At 40.7% G+C, this 26277-nt stretch overlaps 2 protein-coding genes across 2 annotated transcripts; one reads left to right on the top strand and one right to left on the bottom strand.

Annotated features, from left to right (window-relative positions):
- The first annotated feature begins 1107 nt into the window (after positions 1–1107).
- On the top strand, positions 1108–9739 carry slc40a1 (solute carrier family 40 member 1). Its single transcript, XM_054615792.1, has 8 exons — positions 1108–1456; positions 1589–1656; positions 2042–2201; positions 2550–2665; positions 4615–4741; positions 5126–5371; positions 5555–6193; positions 6666–9739. The coding sequence occupies exons 1-8, from the start codon at positions 1423–1425 to the stop codon at positions 6980–6982; spliced, it is 1707 nt and encodes a 568-aa protein (XP_054471767.1). The 5' UTR covers positions 1108–1422; the 3' UTR covers positions 6983–9739.
- Positions 9740–13173: 3434 nt separating this feature from the next.
- wdr75 (WD repeat domain 75) lies at positions 13174–26253 on the bottom strand. Its single transcript, XM_054615128.1, is given in 22 exon segments — positions 13174–13814; positions 14162–14247; positions 14338–14478; positions 14984–15043; positions 15318–15487; positions 15920–16015; positions 16140–16234; positions 18104–18287; positions 18790–18947; positions 19216–19391; positions 19622–19674; positions 19677–19736; positions 20326–20385; positions 20695–20853; positions 20993–21081; positions 21921–22037; positions 22336–22406; positions 22793–22917; positions 24111–24210; positions 24527–24592; positions 25793–25922; positions 26156–26253. Coding segments are annotated over 22 exon segments (2493 nt in total). The 5' UTR covers positions 26242–26253; the 3' UTR covers positions 13174–13603.
- Between the last annotated feature and the right edge of the window lie 24 nt (positions 26254–26277).

The following is a 26277-nucleotide window of genomic DNA, read 5'->3' as shown; positions in this document are numbered from 1 at the left end:
GTTTGCTTTGTTCTGTTGTTTGTTCTTCTTTTTCACCACTCAAGTATTACTCATATTCAAAAAGTGCAGGATGAAAATATATGTGACATTATTGGATTTGTCAAAGATGGAGTTGTGAAAACATCTAAAACATTTTTCCGTTTAAGATGTATTGCTCTGTCAATTCAACTGCAGCTCTGCTGATATCGGCCATAGTTTAGTTAGAGACACAGTTCTGGTGTAAATCTGACCCCATGTGACTTGCGTCCAAATGACTCAAAAGAACAATTCATATTCATCGAGTCCATGTATATCCATTTAGTGTTTATTTCTGTGCACGATTTGTATTGTTTACATTACAAATTTAAAAAACAGGATTATGGATCATTTGAGCAATGAATGTACTTTTCCTAACTTTGATTGATGCAATTTGCTGTTTTGTTTTTTAGTATGCCATCTCTTTTATGTGATTTCTCAATGGGATTATCCTAGATAAATAAAGGTTGAATGAGTTAATAGATTTATAGAACACTTGACTTGCATATAAACGTCTTTTTTTTAATTTTATTGTTGGTCATTAATGCCTTTTATGTATATTTATATAATATTGATATTTACACCAATTTTTCACTAATTGTGTACATAACATCTATTCTCTACCTTAATTTATCCAGCTTTGTTGTCCTTGTTCCGTGCGAGCTGTTATTTCTATTTCTGTGTAAGTACTTCAAGAAAGACGTCAGGTCATTATTATTTCAGAGGCAAATATTGTACTTTTTACTCCACTACATTTATTTCACAATTAATGAATTTAAGACAGGTTGTCTTTGTAGAACACATCTTTGGTCAGGTGTTGATTGGAGTCTGTTACTGATCATTTCTGCAAAAAAGAATCTCACAACAAAAGCTCCACCAACCCAGACCAAAATAGGGTTAAAATAGGTTTTAATCACGATGGCTATAACAATGACACATTTTGTGCAGAAATGATACAGCTCTTTTTTTTTAAATTTTTTTGGGCAGCGCGCGTGCGGTAGGAGGGCCACACATTTGTTTTTGACACAATGTAAATAATGGCACGTCACGTCATCGTGAGTATATTCGAGGCGGGACGTAAACACAGAGCAGCAGAACAGAGCTAACCGTGCAACGGAGCGGCGCCCAAACCAGCGCATAGCTTTGGGCTTTTGCAATACTAAACCGACCTTTTAGCTTATACAACTATTTCTTTCCGACTTCAGCTACAGTGATAGCTAAGTTTGGAAAGGTGGAAGGGGAGAGACGCCGTGTCTTTTTTGTTGTTTTAGTCGTTTACCGACAGTAAGAAGCTGCGGTGTTCGGGGGTCGACCTCCTTTGCAACATCACAAAAGAGGAGACAGCGAAAATCCCCCCAAAAAAAGCAACATTCAATTTGTTGTTTTTGCTATTTGGACAGCCATAAAATGGATACATCTGGACCTAAGAAGACATGCTGTGGTATGTTATTTTTTCGAAATTATAAAATATATCCCAAGCGGATCCTTCACATCGATCCAGAGGGATGGATGTGTCGACCAGCAGCTGTTACCGTCTTGACTTTATTCTGACCGTTCAATGTTTTCTTCACAGAGTCTGTCCGAGACTTCTTCACTTCGGCTAAATTCCTTATTTACATGGGACATGCTCTGTCCACATGGGTAAGTGACACACTGTTACAGTGAGCCACACCAGTGTCTATTTGAATGACATTCCATCATATGTTTCTACATGCTCAATCATGACGACAGGCTCCATGTGTGGCTTTTTCATTGTCAAACTTGAATATGTTATTGTGACATTGTGTGCTATCATAACTGTTATTACAAATACAAAATGACATGTTTTCCCTTTGTGGCTCACCACACGTGTCTTGTCTTTTACAAATACCTGGAAAGGATAAATTAAACTAAAGAGGGCGTTGAAAGCAGAAAAAGGCTCTTTATTATTCATTTAGACCACAGTTCCTAACAGCCCTAACTTGGATGTCTTGAATCAAGTGTCAGCCACTTGCTCTGAATAATCACATTTTTTTTTATTTTTCAGGGTGACCGAATGTGGAACTTTGCTGTGGCTGTTTTCCTGGTGGAGCTGTATGGGAACAGCCTGCTTCTCACTGCCGTGTACGGGCTGGTGGTGGCCGGCTCTGTGCTGCTGCTGGGGGCCATCATTGGGGACTGGGTGGACAAAAATCCCAGACTCAAAGGTGAGGCTGCACATATCAAAGTATAGCTGCTATTGACACTAGTTTGTAATGACAAAAAATGCCAAAAAACTTATAAAAATAAATGTGGAGCACTTTCAAAGGGACTGTTCTTATAGTGTTATACAGTGTGCACATGGGCTAATTCCCCATCATTTTCACAGTTAAGTGCACCTCTTGTGGAACGTTTATTCAGAGGAATTTGGCAAAGACATTATTCGATTAGATCAGGGAGCGGGGAATGTACCCAATCCTTTTGTCAAAGCGGCTCAGATGAACTAGTTATCAGACAGAAATCTGTTGTCTTTGATCAGATTTCTGTCCCTAATGTCCGTCGTGGTGTTTCCACAGTGGCCCAGACTTCGCTGGTCGTCCAGAACAGTTGCGTCATCGTGTGTGGGATCCTCCTGATGGTTGTTTTCCAGTTCAAAGAACAGCTTGTGGAGCTTTACAATGGATGGATTCTGGTAAGATCTGCTAACAAACTCGCTGTTTCAACGTGATATGATTGGGGTTTTGACTGAAAGCAATTTCCCCCTTTTTCGCAAGTACAACACTCTGACCCCGAGATTGAAAGTTGCTTGCGTTTACTGATATGGATTCCTGCTTCATTATCATTTATGACCACTTTAACTACAGATGGTAGAAATGATTGTAGTTCGCTTCCAGAAGACCTTTGACTGGTCCACTAACTTCAATTTTCAGGGTACTTTAGTCGGTAATTTTATATTTGCTTTCAAAAAATGACGTAACAGAAAAAGCTCATGATACTCTCTAGCAGTAAACTAATTTATTATTGAGCTTGTTATAGTATTTTGTAATTGCAATGAGACAAAGCTTGCTGGGTCGTGATCATAAACAATTAGGTTTTCCTATGTATCATAGGTAGACAAAGCATGAGAGGTAATTACACAGTCTTCTTTAGGAAAAGAATGTTTGTGTCGGTGTTTTGCAAGCGGCTTGTTTACACTTGTTGAGCTATGTGGCTTCATGAGAGCTCCCTGACCAATAAGATTTGGACCTGATTCTGCCGCTGACATATATGCAGAGCTGCAGACTAGACAGGTTTCTGTCCGCCATGGGAAACCGTGTCGGGTCAAAACACAAATGCCTTTCTGTCGCGGAGAATGTCTCCAGCATTGCCCTCCGCATTTGTAGGACGCCTTTGGGTTTTCAGAGAAAGGGGGGAGATTTTTCGCCATGTGAGAGTGTTTAGAGGGACGAGCGTGTGGAGGTGGGGGAGAGGGCGGTGAAACAGGAGATGGAGTGTCTCGTTGAAGGCTGTGTAGTCAGCAGGTTCCTCAAGGCCTGTCACATGACAGAGAGAGAAATGTGGCCTGGCCTGCTGAGGCATTTACTGCTTTACAATGTGAACACAGAGATAAACCTAGTAGCCGGCCAGTGTGTTTCACAAATGAGACATTTCCAGACGAAACATGCTGTTTTTTTTGTTGTCAACCAGTGCAGTAGTCGAGGTCACATGTTGAGCGTTATATTAGCTGTTGCGCTAGTTATTTTTAACAGAATGTCATGGATTTTTTTTCCACCGGAAGTTATTGATTTCTTTAGTGTACATGTTTACATGTTATTGAATTATAAAAGTGTCATTCTTGAACTTATGGATGAAAATAACAAAAATTGGAAACGTTTTCCCCCTATAGTGACAATATAATGTATACTAGATGCAAGTCACATGTTTGCTTTTTTAGGCTCAGTATTTCCTTAAACAGTAAATACGGTCTTTGTTTTTTGGGATCAGATTTATCTGTGAACTAATACACATTTGCCCACGTGCAGTAATTCCCAACCTTGGGAGATTTGTCTGATGAGTGTCATCCAAGATTATATAAGGGATAAGAAAAACCTTATATTTCTGTTAAACAAAATTATGCTTTTTTTTCCCCAAAAAAATGATTACCTTATGCCTGCAAAATTCTGGATAGTTTTACCTCTTAATCCCTTTTAAAAATCCTTCAAACAAAACAACCCAACAAGGAAAAAACACTTTCTGGTTAAACTGGTTATATTTCATGTGAAACTACACACTGTGATTTTGCTGAATTTTGAGGGGTCATAAGCCAAAAAGGTCACTGAGTACAGCTGAAATTTCAGGCAGGAGGATGGTGTATGTTGTGTTGAGTCAAAGTAATCTGAAGTGTGTGTTTGGGCAATTTAAGTAACACGTCACCTTGTGCAACAGTGTCATGGATCTTTTATGTGTTTTTAATAACTTTTGGACAATGATGGAGGAATAAGTTATACAGGCGTGTAGGTATACAGGCTATAGATATTAATAACATCAACTCTTTGTTGGTTTAAGACACAACAGCCTGATCCTTTAAAGACACAAAAACATTTATATTGATTAAATGTAACAATAACATGTAAATGTAAAAAAACGTATTTTGTTTTTCAGACCACCTGCTACATTCTGGTGATCACCATCGCCAACATTGCCAACCTTGCCAGTACGGCTACAGCCATCACCATCCAGAGGGACTGGGTGGTGGTTGTGGCAGGTCAGGACAGCAGCAAGTTGGCAGGTCAGTGTCTCTAACCCGCTGCTGGCTTATCACCGAATGTAGGCCACACCTGACCTGTTATCAGATCCCTTTAGTGTGACTTTGGACCCCAGATGCTGACTCACTCTCGTTTCTTACCCTTTTATGCCCTGGCTGTTTCCCCCTGATTGCTATGAACTATTTCAAAGATTTGCTCACATGGTGGAAACATGAACTTGAACTTGATGACCTCTATTAATCTGCTGTGCTAGTTACATCAGTTTAGTAAAACCCAACATCAAATGAATGTAAAACTAACGTAAATATGAGAATTATAATATGTTAAATTTCCTTTGACATCCCTCAGTAATATCAGTTGTAAAGATAAAATTGATTTACACCGCTTTCCACTCTTGTATTAAACAGACATGAATGCCACAGTGCGGATTATCGACCAGCTGACCAACATCCTGGCTCCCATGTTGGTGGGCCAGATAATGGCCTTCGGCTCCAATTTCATTGGCTGCGGCTTTATCTCTGGCTGGAACCTGTGCTCCATGTGTCTGGAGTACGCGCTGCTGTGGAAGGTCTATCAGAAGACGCCGGCGTTAGCCTCGAAAGGCGGCCAGAAGGAGCAGCAACAGGAGCTCAAACAGCTCAGCCCGGCGAAAGGTAGCCGCAAGAACCTTGAGTTTGATTTGTACCATCTGAGAGTTCAGAGCAAAACTATAATCCTGGTATTTTATTTATGCTAACAAGCATCTCACTCATTGGTTGATTTTTGTAGTGTTTTGGCCTGTGTGATGATTCAGACTAAATATAAACAAATCTCTCCATGTTTCTTCCCTTTCTCAGACTCGGAGAGCGGCCAGAGACCTGAAGAGTCGTCTCAGCCGCTGATGATTGAAACCTCAGTAGTGGCCAAGCCCGACTCTCCCAAGGGGCACGGCTGTTGCTACCAGATGACCGAACCGCTGCGCACCTTGAAGGCCGGCTGGGTGGCCTACTACAACCAGAACATATTCTTCGCTGGCATGTCCCTGGCTTTCCTCTACATGACGGTGCTTGGCTTCGACTGCATCACCACGGGGTACGCCTACACGCAGGGCCTCAACGGCTCGGTGCTGAGCCTTCTGATGGGGGCCTCGGCAGTGTCGGGCATCTGCGGCACCGTCGCCTTCACTTGGGTCCGCAAGAAGTGCGGCCTGATCCGCACGGGCTTCATCTCGGGCACGGCCCAGCTGTCCTGCCTCATTCTCTGTATTGTCTCTGTCTTTGCTCCCGGGAGCCCCTTCGACCTCAGCGTCTCGCCCTTCCAGGACCTTTACACGCACCTGTTTGGAGAGAAGCTGCTGCCAGAGATGGACCACAGCCTCACCAGCATTCTTACCGGTTTGAATGCCACTACTGCTGCACCAGCTGAGGAGCTGCCACCATTGCAGTCCTACATGTCTGTTAGTCTGCTGTTTGCTGGCATAATTGCTGCTAGAATTGGTGAGTGAAATATTTTCATGGTGTTATCTTAAGAGATAAGATAAGATAATCCTTTATTCATACCATGAAGTTGTATTTAATATTGTTTTGGAGCGGAGTAGAAGCTCAAAAGTGCAAATGATCATTGATTGCCATTGAGGTTAATGGTGCTTAGTCTTTGTTTTATTGTTTTATTAAAAGGAAATTAGAGTGTTTAGGTATTATAATGTCCATGCTTTATTCGCATTCTCACTTCCGTTCATGAGATTGCAAAAGGCTGTTTCCCTAATTATGACTTCCTAAAAGTGACTCAAGCAGGTCCACAGGTTGAGCTTTTTCATAAGCAACCGGAATTTCAGAGCAATATTGGCAACCTTTGATTCCAATAATATTGCCTGATAATTTCCTACTACAGCTACCGTTGTCTTCATAAACGGTTATACGGTGGCTGTAAAAATACCATTAGGACTGACCATTGATCTCTGTCTTGCAGGCCTGTGGTCTTTTGACCTGACAGTGACCCAGCTCATCCAGGAGAATGTGATCGAGTCGGAGCGAGGTGTGATCAACGGCGTCCAGAACTCCATGAATTACCTCTTAGACCTGCTGCACTTCATCATGGTGATTCTGGCTCCGAACCCAGAGGCCTTCGGCCTGCTGGTCATCATCTCTGTGTCCTTCGTGGCCATGGGTCACATCATGTACTTTGGCTTTGCCTTCAAGAGTCTGGGCAGTCGCCTCTTCCTCTGCTGCTCGCCGGAGCAAAAGATGGAGACGGTAGAAAGCCTCTCACTTCCTACCACCGTCTAACCCCGTTAAAGAGACTCCGTCCTAGGTACATATTTCTCAAGCCTTACCCGACCCCTGCATCTTATCTAACTAACACCTTTGCTTGTAGCTGGCAGAATGCTAATGCTAACTTAAACCAGAGAAAGGTAACTTAAAATGCTATGCGTACTGTAGCCATGAATACAGCATTAATCATGAGTAGAAGGAGGTGAGAAGAATGCTTAGAGTCATAGAAAACTAATCCACAGCAAAACTGTAGATAAGGCAGGGTTCCTCTAACTTTTTTAAAAGTCTGGGAGTCAGGTGAGCGCCTCAACCTCACCTGCGGGTCCATGCTCTTTGATACATACATGAACTGTCAAACAGGGATCCATCACTTCTAGACCTCTGACCCCAATGTGGGTCCTGTTAAAGCATTCAGGGGATAATGCACTGTCAAATATTCTCCTCCCAACAGCCTGGATCTAGCTGTAAAGAGTTTCAGTGAAGGTGCTTCAGCTAACTAAAGGGCAGAATAAGGGAGAAATCTTGCAGGGAGGAGGCACAGAGGCTTGGATTAAGGGGGGCACGACTGTCCGAGACCCCGAAAGAGAGAACGTTCCCCATTTCCTGACGCTTGTCTCTCAGTGACTTCTTTGGTGCTGTAGTTGTGTCTGCTAGCTGTTCTCTGATTGGCCAAGCTTACATATACAAGTAGGGTGAGCTGGTTGTGGATGTCTTCCTCAAGAGGGAGGGTGCTTTTTATTTAACCAAACACAAAACTGGGTCTAGTCATTTTAATACATAGTTATAAGGATTATGCAGTTAACTGTATTTATTCAGGAAATGCAGTGTTTTTTTATAATAATCGTATCATCAGTATTGTGTTGCGCACTCGCGGTTGTTAGGAAAGAAAGAAATGAGAAATCCTATGCAGCCTCGTCGATATCTCTCTCAGTTACCAAAGTCAAAGTCCATATGTTGCATAAAAGGAAGTGAGGGAAACCAGATATACATCTGAAGCATTACAAATATATATTTCTACATCATGTGACAGTAGTATACCTGGATATGTCTAACCCACTCTGCGATTGTACTTAAATTAGTTTTTTTCTGATAGTTTACATTATTAGTGTCTCTTTGTCACCTTTTGATTTCATGTTCTCTTTTCTCTTTTTTTAAATCATGATTGTTGTTACACCGGCACTTTAAATGATTGACATCATTACACCTAACGCAATATTTTTGCACAAGGCTGAAGCCCTGACTTCCCCATAAACCCTCCGCACAATCTTATTTCAATCACTAATACTGTCTTTGTCAGCCTGTTCAGACGCTGCGCAGGGATTGTGGTTAAAAAAGGCACATAATGTAACACTCATGAGGAGAAACTGAACCAGTCTGGATAGCTTCAGACCGACTCCTGGACCTGGACTGGGTCAGTTTTAGTTGTTATTGCTGTTAGCTTCAACAGAGGTGGACACATTTTACTTAAGTCAAAGTTCCAACAATTACGTTGACATGTTTGGCTTTACATTTCTGGTCTAGAAAATGAATTTGAATCACACCTCATGGAAGTTTGTGGCTTTTTTTGCATGATTCTTTTCCTGTGGAGTGATTTTGTAAGAAAAAAAATGTTTCCAAAAACATGAAATTCATAGACATTTGGAACGTTGCTTTATTTTGAGTCTGAGTCTACTGTATATAACTCTGAGCAGCAGCCACTGTGGATATATGTGACAGTTAATGATCAATGCTTAAAAATAGTGTAACAAGGAGGAGTCTAAAGTTTTCTAACATTAGCTAACATTAGCCACCATAAGCTACTGGTCATACCAAGTAAGGCTGTAGCAGCAAAACCCCTGAGTGCAATAAACTGCTTATACATTCAACTTTTTCATCTGAAAGAGGAGTAACGTAACTAGTAAAGTATCTAATGTAGCTGTAACTAGTTCCTTCCCACCCCTGGCCTTCAGTGATTTTCTCTTGCCTTATTGTAAATTAGCCTTGATAGCTCTTAAACGCACACATGTGGCTTCATCAAGATGGTTACAAGCAGCAGCCCAGCCATGGAATGTCTAGACGAGATTTTGGATCGGGCTGGGCGAGAAATATTTAGGTTGGAAACAGAGGTAGACACACCAGATGTAGGAGAACAGAAGGCCACTTTTTAGCTGCACATGCTGAGTCAGGATATCTGCAGGTGTGCCATTGGGTGCCGACTCGCTGGCAGTGGAGCTTCATTTTCATGTTCCAGCCGGGTTTAATGTAACCTCAAACTCAGTCTGGGCATGAGAACAAAACCAGCTCTTACAGCGCTTGGTCTGCCGATTCAGGAAAATCTTACATGGCCATAACTCTATGTTTGTAATGTAAATAACAGCGGTCAGTCAATATAAATTTACTTAAATACACAATTGGAAAATGCAAAAAAAAAAAATTTATATTGTGTGTGCTGTTGTCATGCTGTTTGTCTGGAAATGCTGACTTTTTCCCGTTTTTTTGTACATGTTTTTATACACCTAGTGTTTTGATTTTGTGTTGAATTGCCATTTCTTTGAAAAGATTTTGGAAATTTATGTATAAAGCAATTACTTCCTTTCATTTCTGTATCATACTGCTTTAATCTGACAATTTATATTTCTTTCTGTATATATATAAATAAACCAGTGTTATTGTAGTTTAATAGACAGAAACATAAAATCATAAAGAAATCATTTATATGTAATAATTACACTCCACTGAATTGGTACTCATTGTATTGCATGCGGTCTCCTAAATAAAGAAAACATTCATTCATGCTTGTCTGTATAGTCTAGTGTGTGTGTGTGTGTGTGTGTGTGTGTGTGTGTGTGTGTGGGTCCGGTGTATTATGTCGAGGGTTTCTTGGCCTCAGTCTTGGGCTTGGCTGCTGCTGTGTGAGGTCACATACCACAGCAGAGTTAGCTGCTAATTTCCTCCCCAGAATCCCTTTCTTTCAGGCAGGCTGTGTTAAATTGACTGACTTTAAGCTGAGCTGGATGATCTGGTCTTGCATGCCTGCTGAAAAGACAAAGAATGACCTGGTTTTTGCATTATAGAAGGGCTCAGCCTTGGACATGACTATGACTTGGCAATTTGTGCTTTTCATTTTAACAATTTAAATATATATAGAAAAGTTTATTTCTATATTGCATTGCTGATATGCTCTTAACAAATCTGTGAGCGTATTGCGCTGGTTCTGATAGGAGTTAGTACCACTTTTAAGAGGTTTAAGTAACACCAAATACCAATTTCACTGCTAATCAGTAGGACAGCTAATGAATACAATAGCGCCTGTTTGAGTGAAAACAGTTTTTGCCTGACAAATGTTCTGTCCCAGCATTGGAAAACACTTTAAAAAAAACCCGCATTTCAACAGCCCTCGTCTTTCATTTTGTTCAAAAGCCAAAGCAAACACTTTTTTATTTATTTTTTATTTAGCCTCTGGTATTCTGGTACATCAGTGTATGACATGAATTAAACAAAGAAAATCAAAATACATATATTTACTCTAAATTGTCGCATGCTGGCTTGTTTTTTAGAGCATAAACTGCAGGAAGAATTAACATGCACTTGTTGTTGGTGCTCTAGACTTAATATGTTTGTTTTAATGACAGCAGGTTTTGTCATTTAACAGATTGGGCAGAAGTTTCAACACAAACCGCTTGAAGAACCGCATATGTGAGAGGGAAAAAGCAGCTTACTGCAGCACCAGTCCAATGTCTACAGACTGGGACTCTAGATAAATGAAAACAGCTTCCTCTTTATGTGCAAGATCTGTAGTATTTTGTGAAATAATGAGCACTCACAAAGAAGCAGATTCTCTCAAAGAACAAATTTGCATGTTTGACAGAAACTCCTGTTATGACCTTGTGTTCAGCCTTTAAATTTAATTTCAAAGGTGACATCACCGGCTGATAGGGAAAGTCAGGTGTTACAAGCTCAAACATTGCTCAATTATCATATACTGTACATTGGGGCATCATTTTTTAGAGAAAATTGACTCTTTGATTGCCACAAGCAAGTTATCCTTCATTTTACAGGAGTCTCTGCTGGTTGACTGACCACATGACTAGACTCATGTGGAAATCACTACACCCGGCCAAGAAATAGTCCAGCACATTATCTGTGAAACCACAACATCTTGTTTCTAATCGGAATAAAGAAATGAAATAATATGTATTAATTGGTGAGCTTAAGGTTGATGTTTGTCTTTTACATTTGGGTAGAGCCAGGTTAGCCGTTTCCCCGTTCCAAGTCTTCATGCTAAGCTTAGCTAACCTGCTATACTGAAGCCTTTTGAGGGTGTGAGTTGGTGCTGAACAGAAAAAGACTCCCAAGTTTAACAATGAAAAAATATTTGGTGGTATGAAGTAATTAGGAAGTGAGCTTACCAAACCTTTGTAGCTCACTGCGCCTCATCTCTGCTAGAAGCCAGCAACTCCAAGCTACATTCATTAATCCCTGAATAAGAATGAGATGGAGTGCTACTTTAAGTAAAAAAATGACCTACTTCCACAGAAATTCTAGATTTGACTTCCTCCCCTCATACACAGGAGTTTGGTGCTCTTCTGCGAGCTGATTTTCACACAGTCTTTGTTGAACTGGTTTTGTTTAAATGATCACAAAAGAAACCCTCTGAGTTTTATTTGTATTTCACATATATTTGTTTAAAAAATACCGTATCATTTACAATGCGATAAAGGACAGCCTGAGGCTCAATGTGGTGCCTTGCTCAGGGGTAAATGCAAAGGTGGTCCCAAAGTCCCAGGATTTAAACTAGATCCCAAAGTGAATTACAGCTTTCATTTTTCAGAGAAAGTGAAGTTTACCCTGAGGAATCAGACAGGGCTGTGTTCTTTTTTTCTGCTTTACCATCCCAGCTCATATCAGGTCAATATAAGTGACAGATAAGCAGCTTAGGACTCAATAACGATATATAGGATGACGCAGTTCGACCGCCAAAGCTCAATGTCTGTCTGACGCAGAGGTCATGAAGGATCCGTCCTCTGTGTCGAGAGGCCCTGCGTCTGAGCACGAGAGAGAAAGGAACTGAAAAATGCTGAGATGAAATTGTGCCATCTTATCTGACTCTGGGAACACGTGACCCTTCTCCTCCAGATACAGCTTACTCAGGACTTCCAGGATCGTTACTTAAGAGTTAGCGGAGTCTGACCTGACTTTACAGCATCATTAATGGAAGTTTTCAAGGTCTTGGTCACGTAAGAAAAGTTTATGTGAAGACCCCGTCCAGAAGCTGCTGTGAAATATCACAGGTCAAATGTACAGGCATCAATGCAAACTATATGCAATAATGATGTATTTTGTTATGTTTTTAAACATTCCTTTTGTCACAGTTCTTAATCCCAATTATTTTGACAGTTATTACAGTTCGACTAGATGCGTGTCATAGTTCCCCTGCTTATACAGCAATGCAAGAAACATCTTCACATATAACCTTCCTTCCCAAAGATACACTGTAAAATGTAAAAAAGGTGAGCAAAAATCATAGAGGCAGAAAGACTTGAGAAAGGCTTACAATGTTTAATAAAATGTATAGAAGTAGAGAAAAATGTGTGTATGCAAACAGTGCCTATTGATATCTTTTATGTGCAAGTAAATTTTTTTATAAAAGTCCCACTGGTGTAGCCAGTTATATGAAGAGAAATGAGGATTGTGTGTGTTTAATCAAGGTATTGTCAATATAGTACTTCCTGAGGACCATTGATTCCCAGCCAGGGACTCTGATGTCCTCAGCTCGTACTTATCAGAAGGCATTTAGGACTGCAATTAAATGGTCTTGAGTTTTTTGATAATTATACTAAACTCTAAACCAAAGACTGCACATCAGCAAAAACAAACCATCCCCTATCTGAATCCTGGTGGTGTCACCATTATGCCTGCAGCAGCAGCAGCAGCAACTGGGAGGCTTGTGCAGTACGTAAGTCACAGGGAGCCGTTTTACTAAAAGGCCTTCTGAGAAGTGAATCTAGCTGTAAAGCTGGCTTCACAAACGGTGGCAGTTTTACAAAAGATTCCAAATTGCTGATGAATGTGTAAGTCCTACAGAGTTCTTTGCTGCGTGTGCATGGATTGCAAATATTGTTTCGGTCTATGAAGTGGAAAGAGAAGAGAAAGTGGAAAGGTAGCAGGTTAATGGAAGACACGGAACCACAGCAAAATAGAGGGAAATTTTGCAGACTGCAATAAAACGTGTTTTGAGAAAAGATTTATTTTCCAGCAAGGCAACCCAATTACAGTCAAAAATGGAAAGGAATTACACTATAAAAAAAAATGTTAATGTTCTGGAGTGGCATGGTCAAAATACAGACCTCAATGCAGTCCAGAGTTTGTGGCAAGACTAGAATACTGCTGTTCACAAATGATCACTGTCCAACAGAGCCTTAGCAGTTTCAAAAATTGGGGAGAACTTTTTATTGTTCAAATGTGTAAACTGATACAAACATGACTCATGACTGTATTTGCTGCCAAAGGAGCTGATATTTGTGCAACCAAATATTTTCTGTTTTGTAATTGCCTAGAGATTTGTTTAAACTATGACATTGTTTCTTTCTTTCCAGGAGATCCATTCTGATTTAACTGTGTGTAACAATAAAAAAGTGTCTTTGTACAAGGCCTTGTTCAAGAGTGCAGGAGGCCTGTGAGCCAGCTATGGTCAAGTTTCTTCACCCTCCTCAGTTCCTTAACCTGGGCTTTTGTCAGAGTGGGGGCCGTAGAATCTGCCGACTGGCCTCCAAGTGCTGGTCTCGGGATGCTGGATTCCATTTCCTCCTCTGAATCCTCTTCCTCTTTTTCACTCTCTATTTCCTCCTCTGCGTGTTTATCTTCCTCCCTGAAGGCCAAGAGAACACATGAGAAAACGTGACTCTGCATGTTTTAGAGATAAACAAGAGAGTCCACTTTTTCCCTGTGTGCACCGGTTTAACCAGGACTTAAGATGCTGAATCATGCACAGCCTGAATTTTATCAGCGTTTTGCAAACTCACGCTGACATAATCAGACCCATAGTAATAAAATTAGAGACATCATAAATGTGCACTCACAACCCCTCTCAATCAATATTAACATACTAAAAAAAAAAAAAAAAGGCACAAATAACCACTATGACTACTAGTTTCAGTTTTTAAAGGACTCATTACTTGGATAAGGTATTTAGACCAACCCAAGTGGATTACTGACCTGGTAACGGAGATGAGTAGAGACTCTACAAACATCGAACAGAGGAAAGAGGTGGAGGGCAAAACGTGGGCAGGGGTCTGCAGAAGCTGTCAAGAAAAAAGAAAAAAGTTTTAATGCACAACAAACTTTTTTACAGCACAAAGTGGACATGAACCATGCAGGGCTGAACTACCGACCTCTTTGATAGCAACAGAGGCCTGTGGCTGTGGTGTCCTCTCGGCAGACACGTTGCTCAGTGTGTCTTGATTTTCCGGTTTCCGGTGTTTCCCCAGCAACAGGTAGAACGGTGTCATGGCAACACTGTCATCGATTACAAGCTTGACAGGGCGGAATCACAATGTCAGGAAAAATCTCACATTAATTAAATAAATAAATCAGTCAACAGCTAGAGAAATACAGTAAAGCTGAGCCCAACAAAGGGGCTGTATTTGGATACTTTGTAAGAGAACAGGTCATGTAAAATACAGCTACATGAATCCACAGATAGCTCGTTTTATGGGGTTTAGGAGTTTCAGTAACTCAGCAAAGTAATGAACAAGCTCTTCACCACTTCATACTATTAGTTGTGTCATGTTCAGACTGCCAAGAATGACTTGAGTAAAAAACTGCTCCAAACATGCTCGATAAGCAACATCCCAGGGTTTTGAGTAGCAGGCCGGAAACGTGTAAAAACCTTTGTAACAGAGTAAAGGTGATCAGGATTTTTGGGGCCAATCACTTGAAGCAGTATCGGAAGATACCAAATCACAGGGTCTATTTGAAGCCTTCTTGGTCGGAGCACCCTTAATGCTGAGCAGTGGGTGGTGCTCAGGTGTGACATACCTGTTTGTTGGAAGCCATGAATCTGTCTTCCTCCGCCTTAGTGGTGAATGTCATGAGGTCCTGCAGGGCAGAGAGCCAATCAGCCAATAGCATAAACACAGTAACAGCACACAGAATGAGTAATGAGTAAGTCCTTTTTACTGCAATGTCACTAAAGTGACGATAATAGTCGTGATATTCAGGTCACATAAGGACGTTACTGAAAAGAAATAGAACAGAACCTGAAGATTTAGCTTGTGTCCATTTGGTTTGAACCATTTCATCAGTAACAGTTTCAATTAGTAACATGTGCCAGCTGAGAATGTATTTAATTGTGTGTTTTTCTTGGTTTTACCATGTACTGAGTGAGGAAGTACAGCTGGGAGCGGTTGAGCCACTGGCTGCTCTCCTCACAGCTCTCCAGCATCTCCTCCCTCGGGGCAAAGACTGCCCGAGTAACTTTCCCTGAGCACACGGCCTTGTGGGAAAACACGGGCCGAGGCTCACTGGGCTTAAACACAAACACTGAAAATAAAGAAAAAAAACAGAACAAATCATTACGATGGTTATATTCATTTCACACTACTGACCTGATATACAGAGTAGTCTTGTCTGAGTTTCTTGTATTCAACCCGCAGCTCAAAGAAAGTGTCTTGTAGAGTTGAACCACTGACTTTATGAGGGTGTATATTATTAAGCATTCACTGCAACAAAAATGATACACTGACACTGCAAATGTTGTTCTCTTTTTCAGATCGGGTCTTGAGCACTACCTCTGACCTCTTGCCAACAGGTCAGAATGTCTTTTATGTCGTGTCAAATATTCAGGTTTCATTTAACTGTTCAGAAAGGTTTTCTGTGGGTTTAAATTTGGTTGGTAAATAAATGTTTCCCATGTGCATACAACTGAAACGCTAAAAAAACCTCAAGATTCTGGAGAGCCAGTTTTAAGCTTACAGTCGGTGCATCCAGCCTGACAGCAGAAGGCAGCCATGTTCTCAGTGAGGGGGTCAGCCAGCAGCAGGCTGACGTCCATTGAGGTGCTCCACTCCACTGCCAGAGAGGACAGGAGACAAGCAGAGGGAGGAGGAGGTAACAGAGAGGTAGAATTAGACTTGTACAAAACTAAAATAAATGTCAACTAATGCAAATTGGTATTTTCCACATGTACACATACATGAGCAGGTGAGAAGGTTCCAGCAGCAGAGCAGGTTGTTGGCGGTGGTTCCCAGCAGATACTTAGAACAGCTTAGTCGGCCAAAGCAAAGATCCCTGGTGGAGAAAAAAAAAAAAGAAGTACTTTTTTTCCCCTTGTGACTATAAAGAATCCCAATAGCAAACCCCAATCAGCTAGCTTTTTAACACCACACATATTTCACAGGATTAGCTTTTGAAGAGTTTTCCGCTTTGGGGGCTTCAAATCGGAACACGAAAGCCGGGTCTGAACACCCACCAAGAAAATGTGTGTCTGGCAGATAAGTCAATAATGGACCCCCTTCTGGACTTTACAGTGCTACCTTATACACATTATTCATGGTGAGTCTGTGACATTAATATGTTAAAACAGTCATTATTTTCTTTAAAAACTAAAAACTTTTTTCAGGTGAATTGTGACTATTTTAACCCTCCGGCAGACAAAAAGAAAAAGCACATACGAAAGTTATTATTTTTTCAAGTGGCCAGTTTAGAGTCCAAAGTTGGTGAGTTTGGAGGTTAAGTAAGCTCTACACATCCATAGGTGGTAGTTATGTACTGTAAGGGGTACCAGGCAGCTGTCAAAACAGCTGACCATTAACATTTTCCCGTTCCCCCCACCCCCGCTTAAAATTCCCCTCAGTTCCCAAATTTCACAGGAAATGTCTGTTCATTTGAAGAGGCTTTCTGAGTGTTTGTGTATTTGGAAGAGTGCATCTGTTATGCATCATCTGTTCAGCTAACTTTACATTCCTGTAAAAGAGCACAGATCTATTCACTAATAATTAACAAGAGAACTTTTCTAGTGTTGTTCATTGTGATGATTAATAGTTTTTAAAGGTTTCTTTGGCCGTTAAATGTTCTCTCAGCTTGTTCCTTCATTCTAGGATAACTTGTCATTTTTTTCCTGTTTGTCTTGTACATATGCTTAAGGCTGACTCAGTGCTTTGCTGTCAGATTATTTAAAAAGGGGTATTGAAACTAACAACGGCGGTTTTGTGTCCTGAGGGCCCCTTCTTGAGGGGAGCCGAACGCCAACATTTCTGAGACTCGAGCAACCAAACTGCAGCCTGTTCCAGTGTTCTGCTGACAGGCAGCACTTCTTTTTCTCTGGCAGTAACATCCCCGGTTTACTGTGAGAATCAAGGCTCTGGACTTCTGTCAGTGTGGTAAACTGGTCATTTACAGCCAAACTCCAGAACAGCTGGCTGCTTAGTGAATCTGTGTGTACGCATGGTCACTCGTTTGTCTAGTCTGTGCTTACTGGGGATGCACAAAATAAACTTTTACAATACAGCACCTCTACAACTAATATTAGGCAATAGACAATTGAACTCCATGATCTTTTTTTGAAGCCAAAGATTTTTTTCTTGCTGCAGTCTTTCGCTCAGCCAGAGAACTTTCGAGTGAAAACGAACCCTCTTTGTTAAAGCAGTTGCTCCTGCGTTTGGCATGTCTTTTTGTTTTTTCCAATTTACAGATTTAATGTTGACCGATTTGTAACGGATTTGCCGCCAATTGAGACAGTGACCCTCTGGCTTTTTTATACCTCTGTCAAGTTATTCTTTTGGATTTAGAAACTAAATAAGATAACTGCTAGGAAAGACATAATTCCCCATCATTTGAGGATGTTTTAGATTCATGCTGTGCCTTTTACAGATATCTGCTTTAATGCTGTTGTCTGCTTTTTTTGGTAGTTGCATTTTAATGTCTCAAAATTGATATGTAAATTAAGAATAAGAGGATAGCATCCGAGTTATAGGTACACAGCTTTCCCCTCCTTTTATCCACCTGCACTCAAGAAGAAAACTTTCCAGTTTGCCAAACCAACACCTCTGCTTCTCTAAACATTGTGAGTTTATATAGCATAAGGCTGGAGGGGATCTTTAAGTACTTCAAACATTCTGTTCAGCACTACAAGTATTGAGTGCCGGTTTACGCTCTGACCTGATAGCTTCGGGCGGCTGGGACAGAGTTGTCAGGAGCTCCCAGGAAGCCGGGCTCCACACAGTCACCACCTCCTGAAAGCTGACGGCCAGCAGAGAACCGTCGGCTGAGAAACAACAGCACTCTGGCACCAGGCCGTGATAGGCTCCGACGAAATCACAAGACCAGGAAGGACCTTCATCTGCTGGCACGTTGAAGACGACGGAGAGGGGAAGGGAAACACAGAATGCATATTTTCAATTACCAATTGGTCAGATTGGCCTGGTAGTTACATAGGATTAAATATAATGTATACATCAGGCTTGCAGTTCCTTGCTCATTAGTTTTAAAGAATGACCTATACATTGACATTTTGATGTTTTCCATCAAGTAAAGATGAAATAAAGTGATAAATGTCATTCTTTTCAACTATAAAGTAACAGCCAGTATTTTGCAGGGATTTTCAAAACAGCTTCCGTTACAGGTTAACTACTTGAGCCATAAGAAAGATAACGCATCCCACAGAGCTTTGCAGGTTCTTAAGTGATGACTGACTCATAAGCACGTTGTTCATAGAGATGCAAACCAAGAATAAGAAGTCAAAGCCTACAACAGTAGAGAAGGAGAGAAATTTCAAAGAGCTTGGGGAATATTACCACACTAACAGATCAGCCGAACTCTGTCCAAAACTGAGCTAGACTGCTTACCCTCTGGGTTGGCTGATGCAGGCAGCTGCCAGGCTTTGAAGTGCCCGTCCTTGCTGGTGGAGACCAGCATGGTGGTCTGGCTGTCAGCGGCCTGGCAAAAGCACATGGCTGTAATCCGGTCCTCGTGTGGGGCTGAGACGGTCGTGTTCAGCACAAAACTGCAGGTGATACAGTCAGCATGTTACAGGGTTGTGGTAAGGAAAAACAGAAACTATTGCACATGTTCTAGGAAAAACAAAAAACCTACTGGACAGGAAAATGCAGTGGTGAAGTTTTTATAATCCAAAATAACCTGTACATTGATCTTTCCACAGCAGTGTGAATCACAAAGCTTTACAATCTTGAAAACACTTGTAGACCAGTGTACTGCTGAACTCTATCAGTGTTGGTGACTGACTGAAACACCAGCATATAAATCACATGTACCTCTGTGTTTGCTCGTCAAATGCCCACAGTTTCAAGTTGAGCTCCAGCTCAGCAACTTTCTGTTTTCTTTCTTCCACTGTTGCCATCCAGTTGCCAGAGGCATCAAAGGCCACCTTGACAACCTCAAACTGCTCCAGGCCCAACTCATGAATGTACTCCTGCTGCACAATGTCCAGCTGTGGGAAACACAGAAGACGGTATTTAGTTAATGGATAATTCACACCACGGTGTTCTTGAAAGTATGGTTAAGGGAACCGTTTGTAATGCAAATACCTTGTCTCAAAGTACTCATAACCACATCTATGCATTTTAATTTGCTGTGAAAGCCGCAAACCTGGTCCACAAACTCACTTGGTCTGGCTCATACGTGCTACCTTTGCCTCAGTTTATAAAGCACAGTGCTTACGTTGAACAGCAGTTTGTCTCTCTGGAGGGAGTAAAACTGCAGGTGGCCTGGTTTCCGTTCAGAACCAGGGATTTGCTGCGTGGATCCACCATCAAGTCTGTTCTGACGCTATCTCCTGCACAAGGAGAGAAAAAAAAAAGAAGAAGAACAAGAGTGAAAATCAGTTGCTTCTTATGCGTAAACAGAGTAACCTAAATGATTCAAACCTAGTTTTCTGTTTCATGGATTATATGAAGAAAGAAAGATTCAATTCTAGCATCAGTGAGGCACAATTGCTCAGAAAAATCACAGTAGTTTACTCAATACAATTTTATTTTCTGCACACTGATACAGAATGATCTTTTGAACTACAAAAGAGGAGTCGTTTTCCACATTGATCACCACCACTAGAGTGAATTCATCACTCTTGTGTGTTGGGGCTTTCTTTGTGTTTTGATAGTTAAAAAGGCATCCCCAGAGCCTTGTTTGATTTCCTTTATATCTTTTGGTTATATCTTTGAACACAGCACTGTGATAGCTTAGAGTCAAATTCAGTTTTTTTCAAATTGAGATTTTCTATAATGTGCAAGATCTTTTTTTAGAAGCAAGATGGTTTTCCAGGAACTGTGAAGGTTATTTATGATAAGTATGTTTATTATCTCTGAGCCCATACAGCATGTTTATGATTGAGCTACGTGCTGTTGCCACCTACAGTGTGTACTCACCTTTGACCAGGCCCTGGATGACGGCTGACACTTTAACACAACTCTGGATGATCGTAATCTCTAAAAGAAGGAGACAGAAAACGGTTACCAAAGCCTTCCTTACATACTGAATATCGGAAGCATTTCATTGACACATTTTACAGAGTTGCCATTCTCAACTCTCAGATGTGAGCTCTTCTGAGCAAAATGTGCTGTCAAATGTAAAGCTTGTTCAAATCAAGTGGCTACCATAGTGCATTATTGCTTCAGTGCCACTAGATGCTGGCTTTCAAAGTGTTACATGCACAGCTATGTCCTCTATTATTATTACAGTAATTTCTAAACTTATTGTTGCTCATTGTGTGCATAAAACAGGTACGAGCTTCTTACTGTTGTCACTATGTGAGGTGCAGAACAGAGCTCCATCAGGTGAGACAGTAATGTGTGTGATGGCAGATCCCAAGCGGGGCAGGAAGTCCTTCTGGCTCTCTTGGCTGTATCGCCACTGGACGAGCACCGACTCCAAGCCTCCACTCAACAGGTTGGTGCCTGGTAAAACAAAGATAAAGTAGATACAGAGGTTAAAAAAACGCCAGTTGTATATCTGAGATGTTAAAATAGTTTTATTGAGATGAATAATCCCATCTGAAATAGAAAAAAAACAAAAAAACATTAAACATTTTTGTACCTTCTGGAGTGAAGCACAGTGAGCTGACAGCATTGTGGTGCCAGTGCAGGGTGGAGTATGTGTACTCCTTCTTGTGGTTGAAGTTTCTCCTGAAAGGATAAAGAGTAATGTAAGAAACAAGAATTTCATGCTTGTATGGCTCTGCCAACCAGTCAAGTTGCAGTTTACATTCATGTCCATCCAAAATGCAATTTCTACATTTTTTCCCCACTGGAAATTTAGTTTGAAACTAGCATTTGAATTCTTGAGTAATGGCCGAAAGATTTTTGCGCTGTCACAGTGACTTAGTTCTTCCTTAAGTAAAAGGTGGATGTTTGGGCCCAGTTTGAAGGAATTCCATCCAAGCATTCACAAGAATGGACCAGACAGACAGATGTACAGACCGACAACCCAAAAGCGTAATGTCTTCGGCCACAGCCATCGTTGAGGCATAAAAAAAAAAGTTTGGGTGACTGCTCTGGTTGCAAAAAGTAGTCTAAACAGTAGCTAGTATGGAAGTCTATGAGAAAATGATTCTAGTTCACACCTGATTTATTACCTCAGTAAACATTGTAAACATGAGTTTATGGTCTTAATTGCTGGTTTTAAGTCTTCTTCAATACGACATGATGTTCATTTAGTAAATTATAGTACATTCATACGAACACACACTGTGTAAACTTAAGAGGCGTTTTCACAAATAAAATATGGGAATTATTAAGGAAATATTTTGAGGATGAGACACAATGATACAAAGTTTGTTTCCCATCATGCTACTAGAAGTACTAATAGTGGAGTCCACTGGTGCAGCAGCTAATATGAAAATACATGCAAAATTAGTGAGCATCAGATGTTTGGAATAAATAATTGTTGAAATGATGAAAGTTAAAAAAAAAAAACACTGGATGTGATTGTATATGCTCCAACGTCATCTTGTTACTACACTCACCACAAGCGTATCTTTCCATCTTCATGCCCGGTGGCAATGCAGTCATCTTTTGGGTGACAGGCAACGCAGGTGAATGTGTTCTTGCCTCCTTTCTTGTTGTCTTCTTTGAGGGAAAACCTTTGAACAACCACACAAGGACAGACATACGGTGTTATTGAACATCCTCATGGCTTTGTAGGTTTGTGAACATCATGGGTTTTATGATTCATGACCTTTGTCACATGACAACTTTACTTCTGATCTCCATATCATTGTGTCTTAATAAAGAAATACATTTTTTTGCAGATTTGCAATCCAAAGCTGAATATATAGTTTGTGGTTTTACTTGACAATTTGAGGTGATCATCTTTAACTTTTCCTCTTCAGTCAAATACTCCACAACCTCATAACTGAAGCATTTCACACCGTGGCTCACCTGTATGACTTCTGTTTCTTGAAGAAGTAGACATCCAGATGCAAACCTTTAGCTGAGGCAATATATTCCCCCTGTGAGAAAGATAACATCTGGTTATTAACACATTAATGCAGGAAAGATCTGTATTTGACACCTCTTCTATTAAATGCTGGCGTCAATTTGAAAAAAATCAGAATGTCAATGGTATATATTAATAATAATAAAAATAATAATAAAAACCTGAATTGCATGTGATAGTGACTCATTTGATGCTTCCAATGGGGTTGCTTTAATTTTAAAGTGATTTTTTTAAAGACAATTTTAGTTCATATTGTTTCTTATATAATTACATTTTGAGACAGCGGAAAAGTCCAATTAAGTCGACTATCTTTCAGATCAATAGCCCTCTGATTCGTCAATAAGTGGAGAATATCACTTTTGGGTATGTAACTGTTCCAGATGGTGGCGGTGTACGTACCCCTCTGCCGAAGACGGTGGCCGCTGGGTTGGAACTGACGTCGCTGAGCACCTCTGAAAGCTCTAGGGCCTCCACCAGCTGATCTCCGCTCTGGGGAAGATGTACCGCAACCAGCTGGAACAACTCTGCGCGCACACACACACACACACCCTAAATATCAAACATCAGCCAACTACACATTCTTACCCAGTGACCTCTTACCCAAATTCTACTTCACACATGTGTAAAAAAAATAATTTGACATTTTCTGTGATACACTAATGCACATCCGGGTCAAATGTGCTGACACTGGAATTGATGTGCTGAAAGAAACACATGGAGTGCACCCATTCCCACCCAATTTGTTTACAAAGAACCCTACGCACAGCTCAGTATGGCAAATTCTGGTGAGATTTATTCAGAAATGTTCCTTTTTGGCACTAGAAGCTACAAAACAATGCTTTACATTTGAATTGAACCGGCTGCTGTAAGTAGTGGTGTGATGCTTTATATAGACAGATGGCCTGGTTTTGCAGTTTGGTACCGTTTCAGCCTCTTTTGGTCTCATGTTGCTCAATGAGTAAGGGCAGAGCATTATTTGCTATAGTTTGGGGTTTAGACTGAATTCACATTTACCAGAGCACACAGGGTGTCTAATACAGTGGCTCCCAAACTTTTTCCATAAGGAACCCCTTTTCTATAATTGAGTTAACTGACGACCCCTGACTAATTGACATATATTATGGATATATTATATTCAATGCATATCAATAACTTGATCAATAATTTACCCAAATAGTGAACGAAATAATTGCAGAATATTGTATAAAACACAAGATTTGGTTTAATTCTGCGCTGATTATTTCCTGTGAATATTGTTTGGGAATAATATATTTGTAGGACATTTTAATACAATTCTGAGTCTGTATTACAGATTTTAGAATTTTTAACAATCATACATTTTTAACAGGCTTCTTTTTTGATAAATTCAGTGTTTTATTCTTGTTTGTTTTATTAGCTATTAGCTTGTTTTTACTGCGTATTTTTCTAACTCAGGACGAGGCTGTTCAGCAGAGACAAACGGCTTACGACAAATTAAGCTTATGTTAAGGTCTTCACCGTGCCCTAATCCTCGTTATATCCTAAATGATAAGCCAAATTTAAGTACTGTTTATTTTAGTAAAAAGTTGTCTTACATCGCTTAAAAACAGAAAAGGCTTCGTAACCCTCGAAAAGGCCTTTGCGACCCCCAGGTTGGTAACCAGTGGTCTAATGGATGATGACAGATTAGGCATCAAACCCAGGCAATGACCACAATTAGAAAATATTTAAAACGTACCGCTTCTTTTGTCACTTTGCGTTGGAGTAACGATAAAGATGACTCCTTCATGGTCTGCAGATGCATAGATGGAGTAAACCGCGTATCCAATGACGTAAGTCTAGAAGAGATAACACAGCTGTCAGACATCAGAGAAAACCCAACACAGGCTCTTTTTGAACCAGATCTCAGACCACTATTTCTTCACTACTGTGGGACACACACTTAGCAGGATGGCATAAATAAACACCTGTAAATATACAGGTACTTGAAAAAGTGGAAGTGGAAACAGCAAATGTGTGTGTGTGTGTGTGTGTGTGTGTGTGTGTGTGTGTGTGTGTGTGTGTGTGTGTGTGTGTGTGTGTGTGGGGGGGGTCTGGTTAAGCCACACTTACTGGAAAGACTGGAGCGAAAAAAACACAAGATTCAAGCTGTACCTTAATAAGGATGCCATCTGTGAAGTCCCAAAGCCTGACAGTGCCATCTACTGAGCAAGAGTAGACCTGCAACAAAACAGACATGCATCATCACAGGATGAAAAATGTAAAAAATTGACATGTATGAAATCATTATATAAGCAGCAACGCCATAAGTCCTATTTCAGTAAATTAATGTATGAAGCCACTAAGAGGCATAACTCGGCCCCTGAAAGTTGACAATTGCATCAATTATTGGATCTGAACACATATGCCTAAACAAACGTAGAGTAAAGCAGCTAAAATGACTCAATGGTTGTTGAACGGTTACATACTTAAACACCTGGGATAATGCCAAAAGGAAAACATTTTAAATATATTTTAATGCTTTGAAAAAAAGCTTCATTAAATACTTCACCCAAAACTCAAAGAACGAAAACAACATCTACTCCATGTAACAGCACAATCTATCCATCCAGGATATACTGGGGTTTGAAGATATTGGCATGAATATGTAGCTGATCCCCAATAATGACATCTGAAAACCTTAACAGTGGCAGACCTCATCACATTTTCAGTACATTTGATGCTGAGTTAGTCTTTTATTCAACTGTAAAAATAAACATGGAATCGGTGGAACAAAAACAAGAGTGCTTGAAGATATTGGCATCTGAGGTACCAACTGCAACCTCCGATCCACCGACGCCAACCTCCTCAGCCCATGCAGTCCATTGCTGCCCCCTCCCTCTGGAACTCTCTCCCCCAGCACCTCAGACATTCCCCGTCACTCTCCACTTTCAAAACTACAGTTTAAACATATCTATTTAAATCTGCTTTCAACCTGTGACAAGTTATGTGTGTCCTTTTTTCCCCCTTGTTGTTGTTGTTTTTATATTTTTGTTATAATGTCATGTCTCTGCCTTGTTTACATTGTTATTTATTTTATGGTTTCTGTCTTTACCATGTAAAGTGCTTTTGAGTAGCCTTTATCTATACAAATAAAATGTATTATTATTGTGTGGAAATCATCACTAAAGTGGTGAGGAACTGATTTGTGAACTGTATAAGATTCAGAAGACTACCAATGGCCCAAATAAATAAAAAAATGTTAAAATAAACATAGAGTATGCATTCATTACGGTGTTCAGTCTTTGGTGGTTATTCTTCAGTAGCTTTCAACACAAGTAATACAATAAGTCTACTTCAAGGCAAGTTAACAGTACTTTTATTAGAGTAAGTCAGAGCTGCACTCTTTCCATCCCGAGCTGTGCGTGGAGATGACTGTACCTGCAGGTGGTTGGAGGGTTTAAGCAGCACACCGGTCACCAGGTCGGTGTGTCCCCGCAGGTCGTGGAGACACTCCTCCGTAGAGGTGCTGAACACCTTGACGCACTCTCCCGAGGCGCACAGCAGGAACCTGCACCGACAAAAAAAAACATAGATTTCACACGAGAGCTTAAACGTTTACGGACAAAAAAGAGTGGCGGGTGAGACGAGCTCGTGATACTTAGTAAACAGCAGCAGCAGCCTCTGTTGCTAATGCTAACGGCTAGCACCGGCTTAAGCTTTCTGGCTGGTAAACACTTGTAGAAACGCGAGAATATCTTCAAGTGAACATACAACATTATCGGACTGAAAACACGCACTTACCTTGAATCATTGGTTATGACAGGCTCCCTGGAGTTTATTTTGCTCCCACCTCGGTGAACCACGCGGATGTCCCCGTGTTCAACCATGTTTTCACTAAATTCAACTTTGACCCCTGACCGCTG

This window comes from Anoplopoma fimbria, chromosome 16, assembly GCF_027596085.1.
Source record: "Anoplopoma fimbria isolate UVic2021 breed Golden Eagle Sablefish chromosome 16, Afim_UVic_2022, whole genome shotgun sequence".
NCBI lineage: Eukaryota > Metazoa > Chordata > Actinopteri > Perciformes > Anoplopomatidae > Anoplopoma > Anoplopoma fimbria.
The sequence above is the reverse complement of the archived record's forward strand: the minus strand, read 5'-3'. Positions and strand labels throughout refer to the sequence as shown.

What these genes read in the sequence shown, in the direction of transcription:
- slc40a1 (XM_054615792.1), top strand. Translation starts at nt 1,423, where the DNA reads ATGGATACATCTGGACCTAAGAAGACATGCTGTG. An exon ending in ACCTAAGAAGACATGCTGTG is followed by an intron (nt 1,457 to 1,588) that starts GTATGTTATTTT and finishes TTTTCTTCACAG; the next exon opens with AGTCTGTCCGAGACTTCTTC. An exon ending in CAAAAATCCCAGACTCAAAG is followed by an intron (nt 2,202 to 2,549) that starts GTGAGGCTGCAC and finishes GTGTTTCCACAG; the next exon opens with TGGCCCAGACTTCGCTGGTC.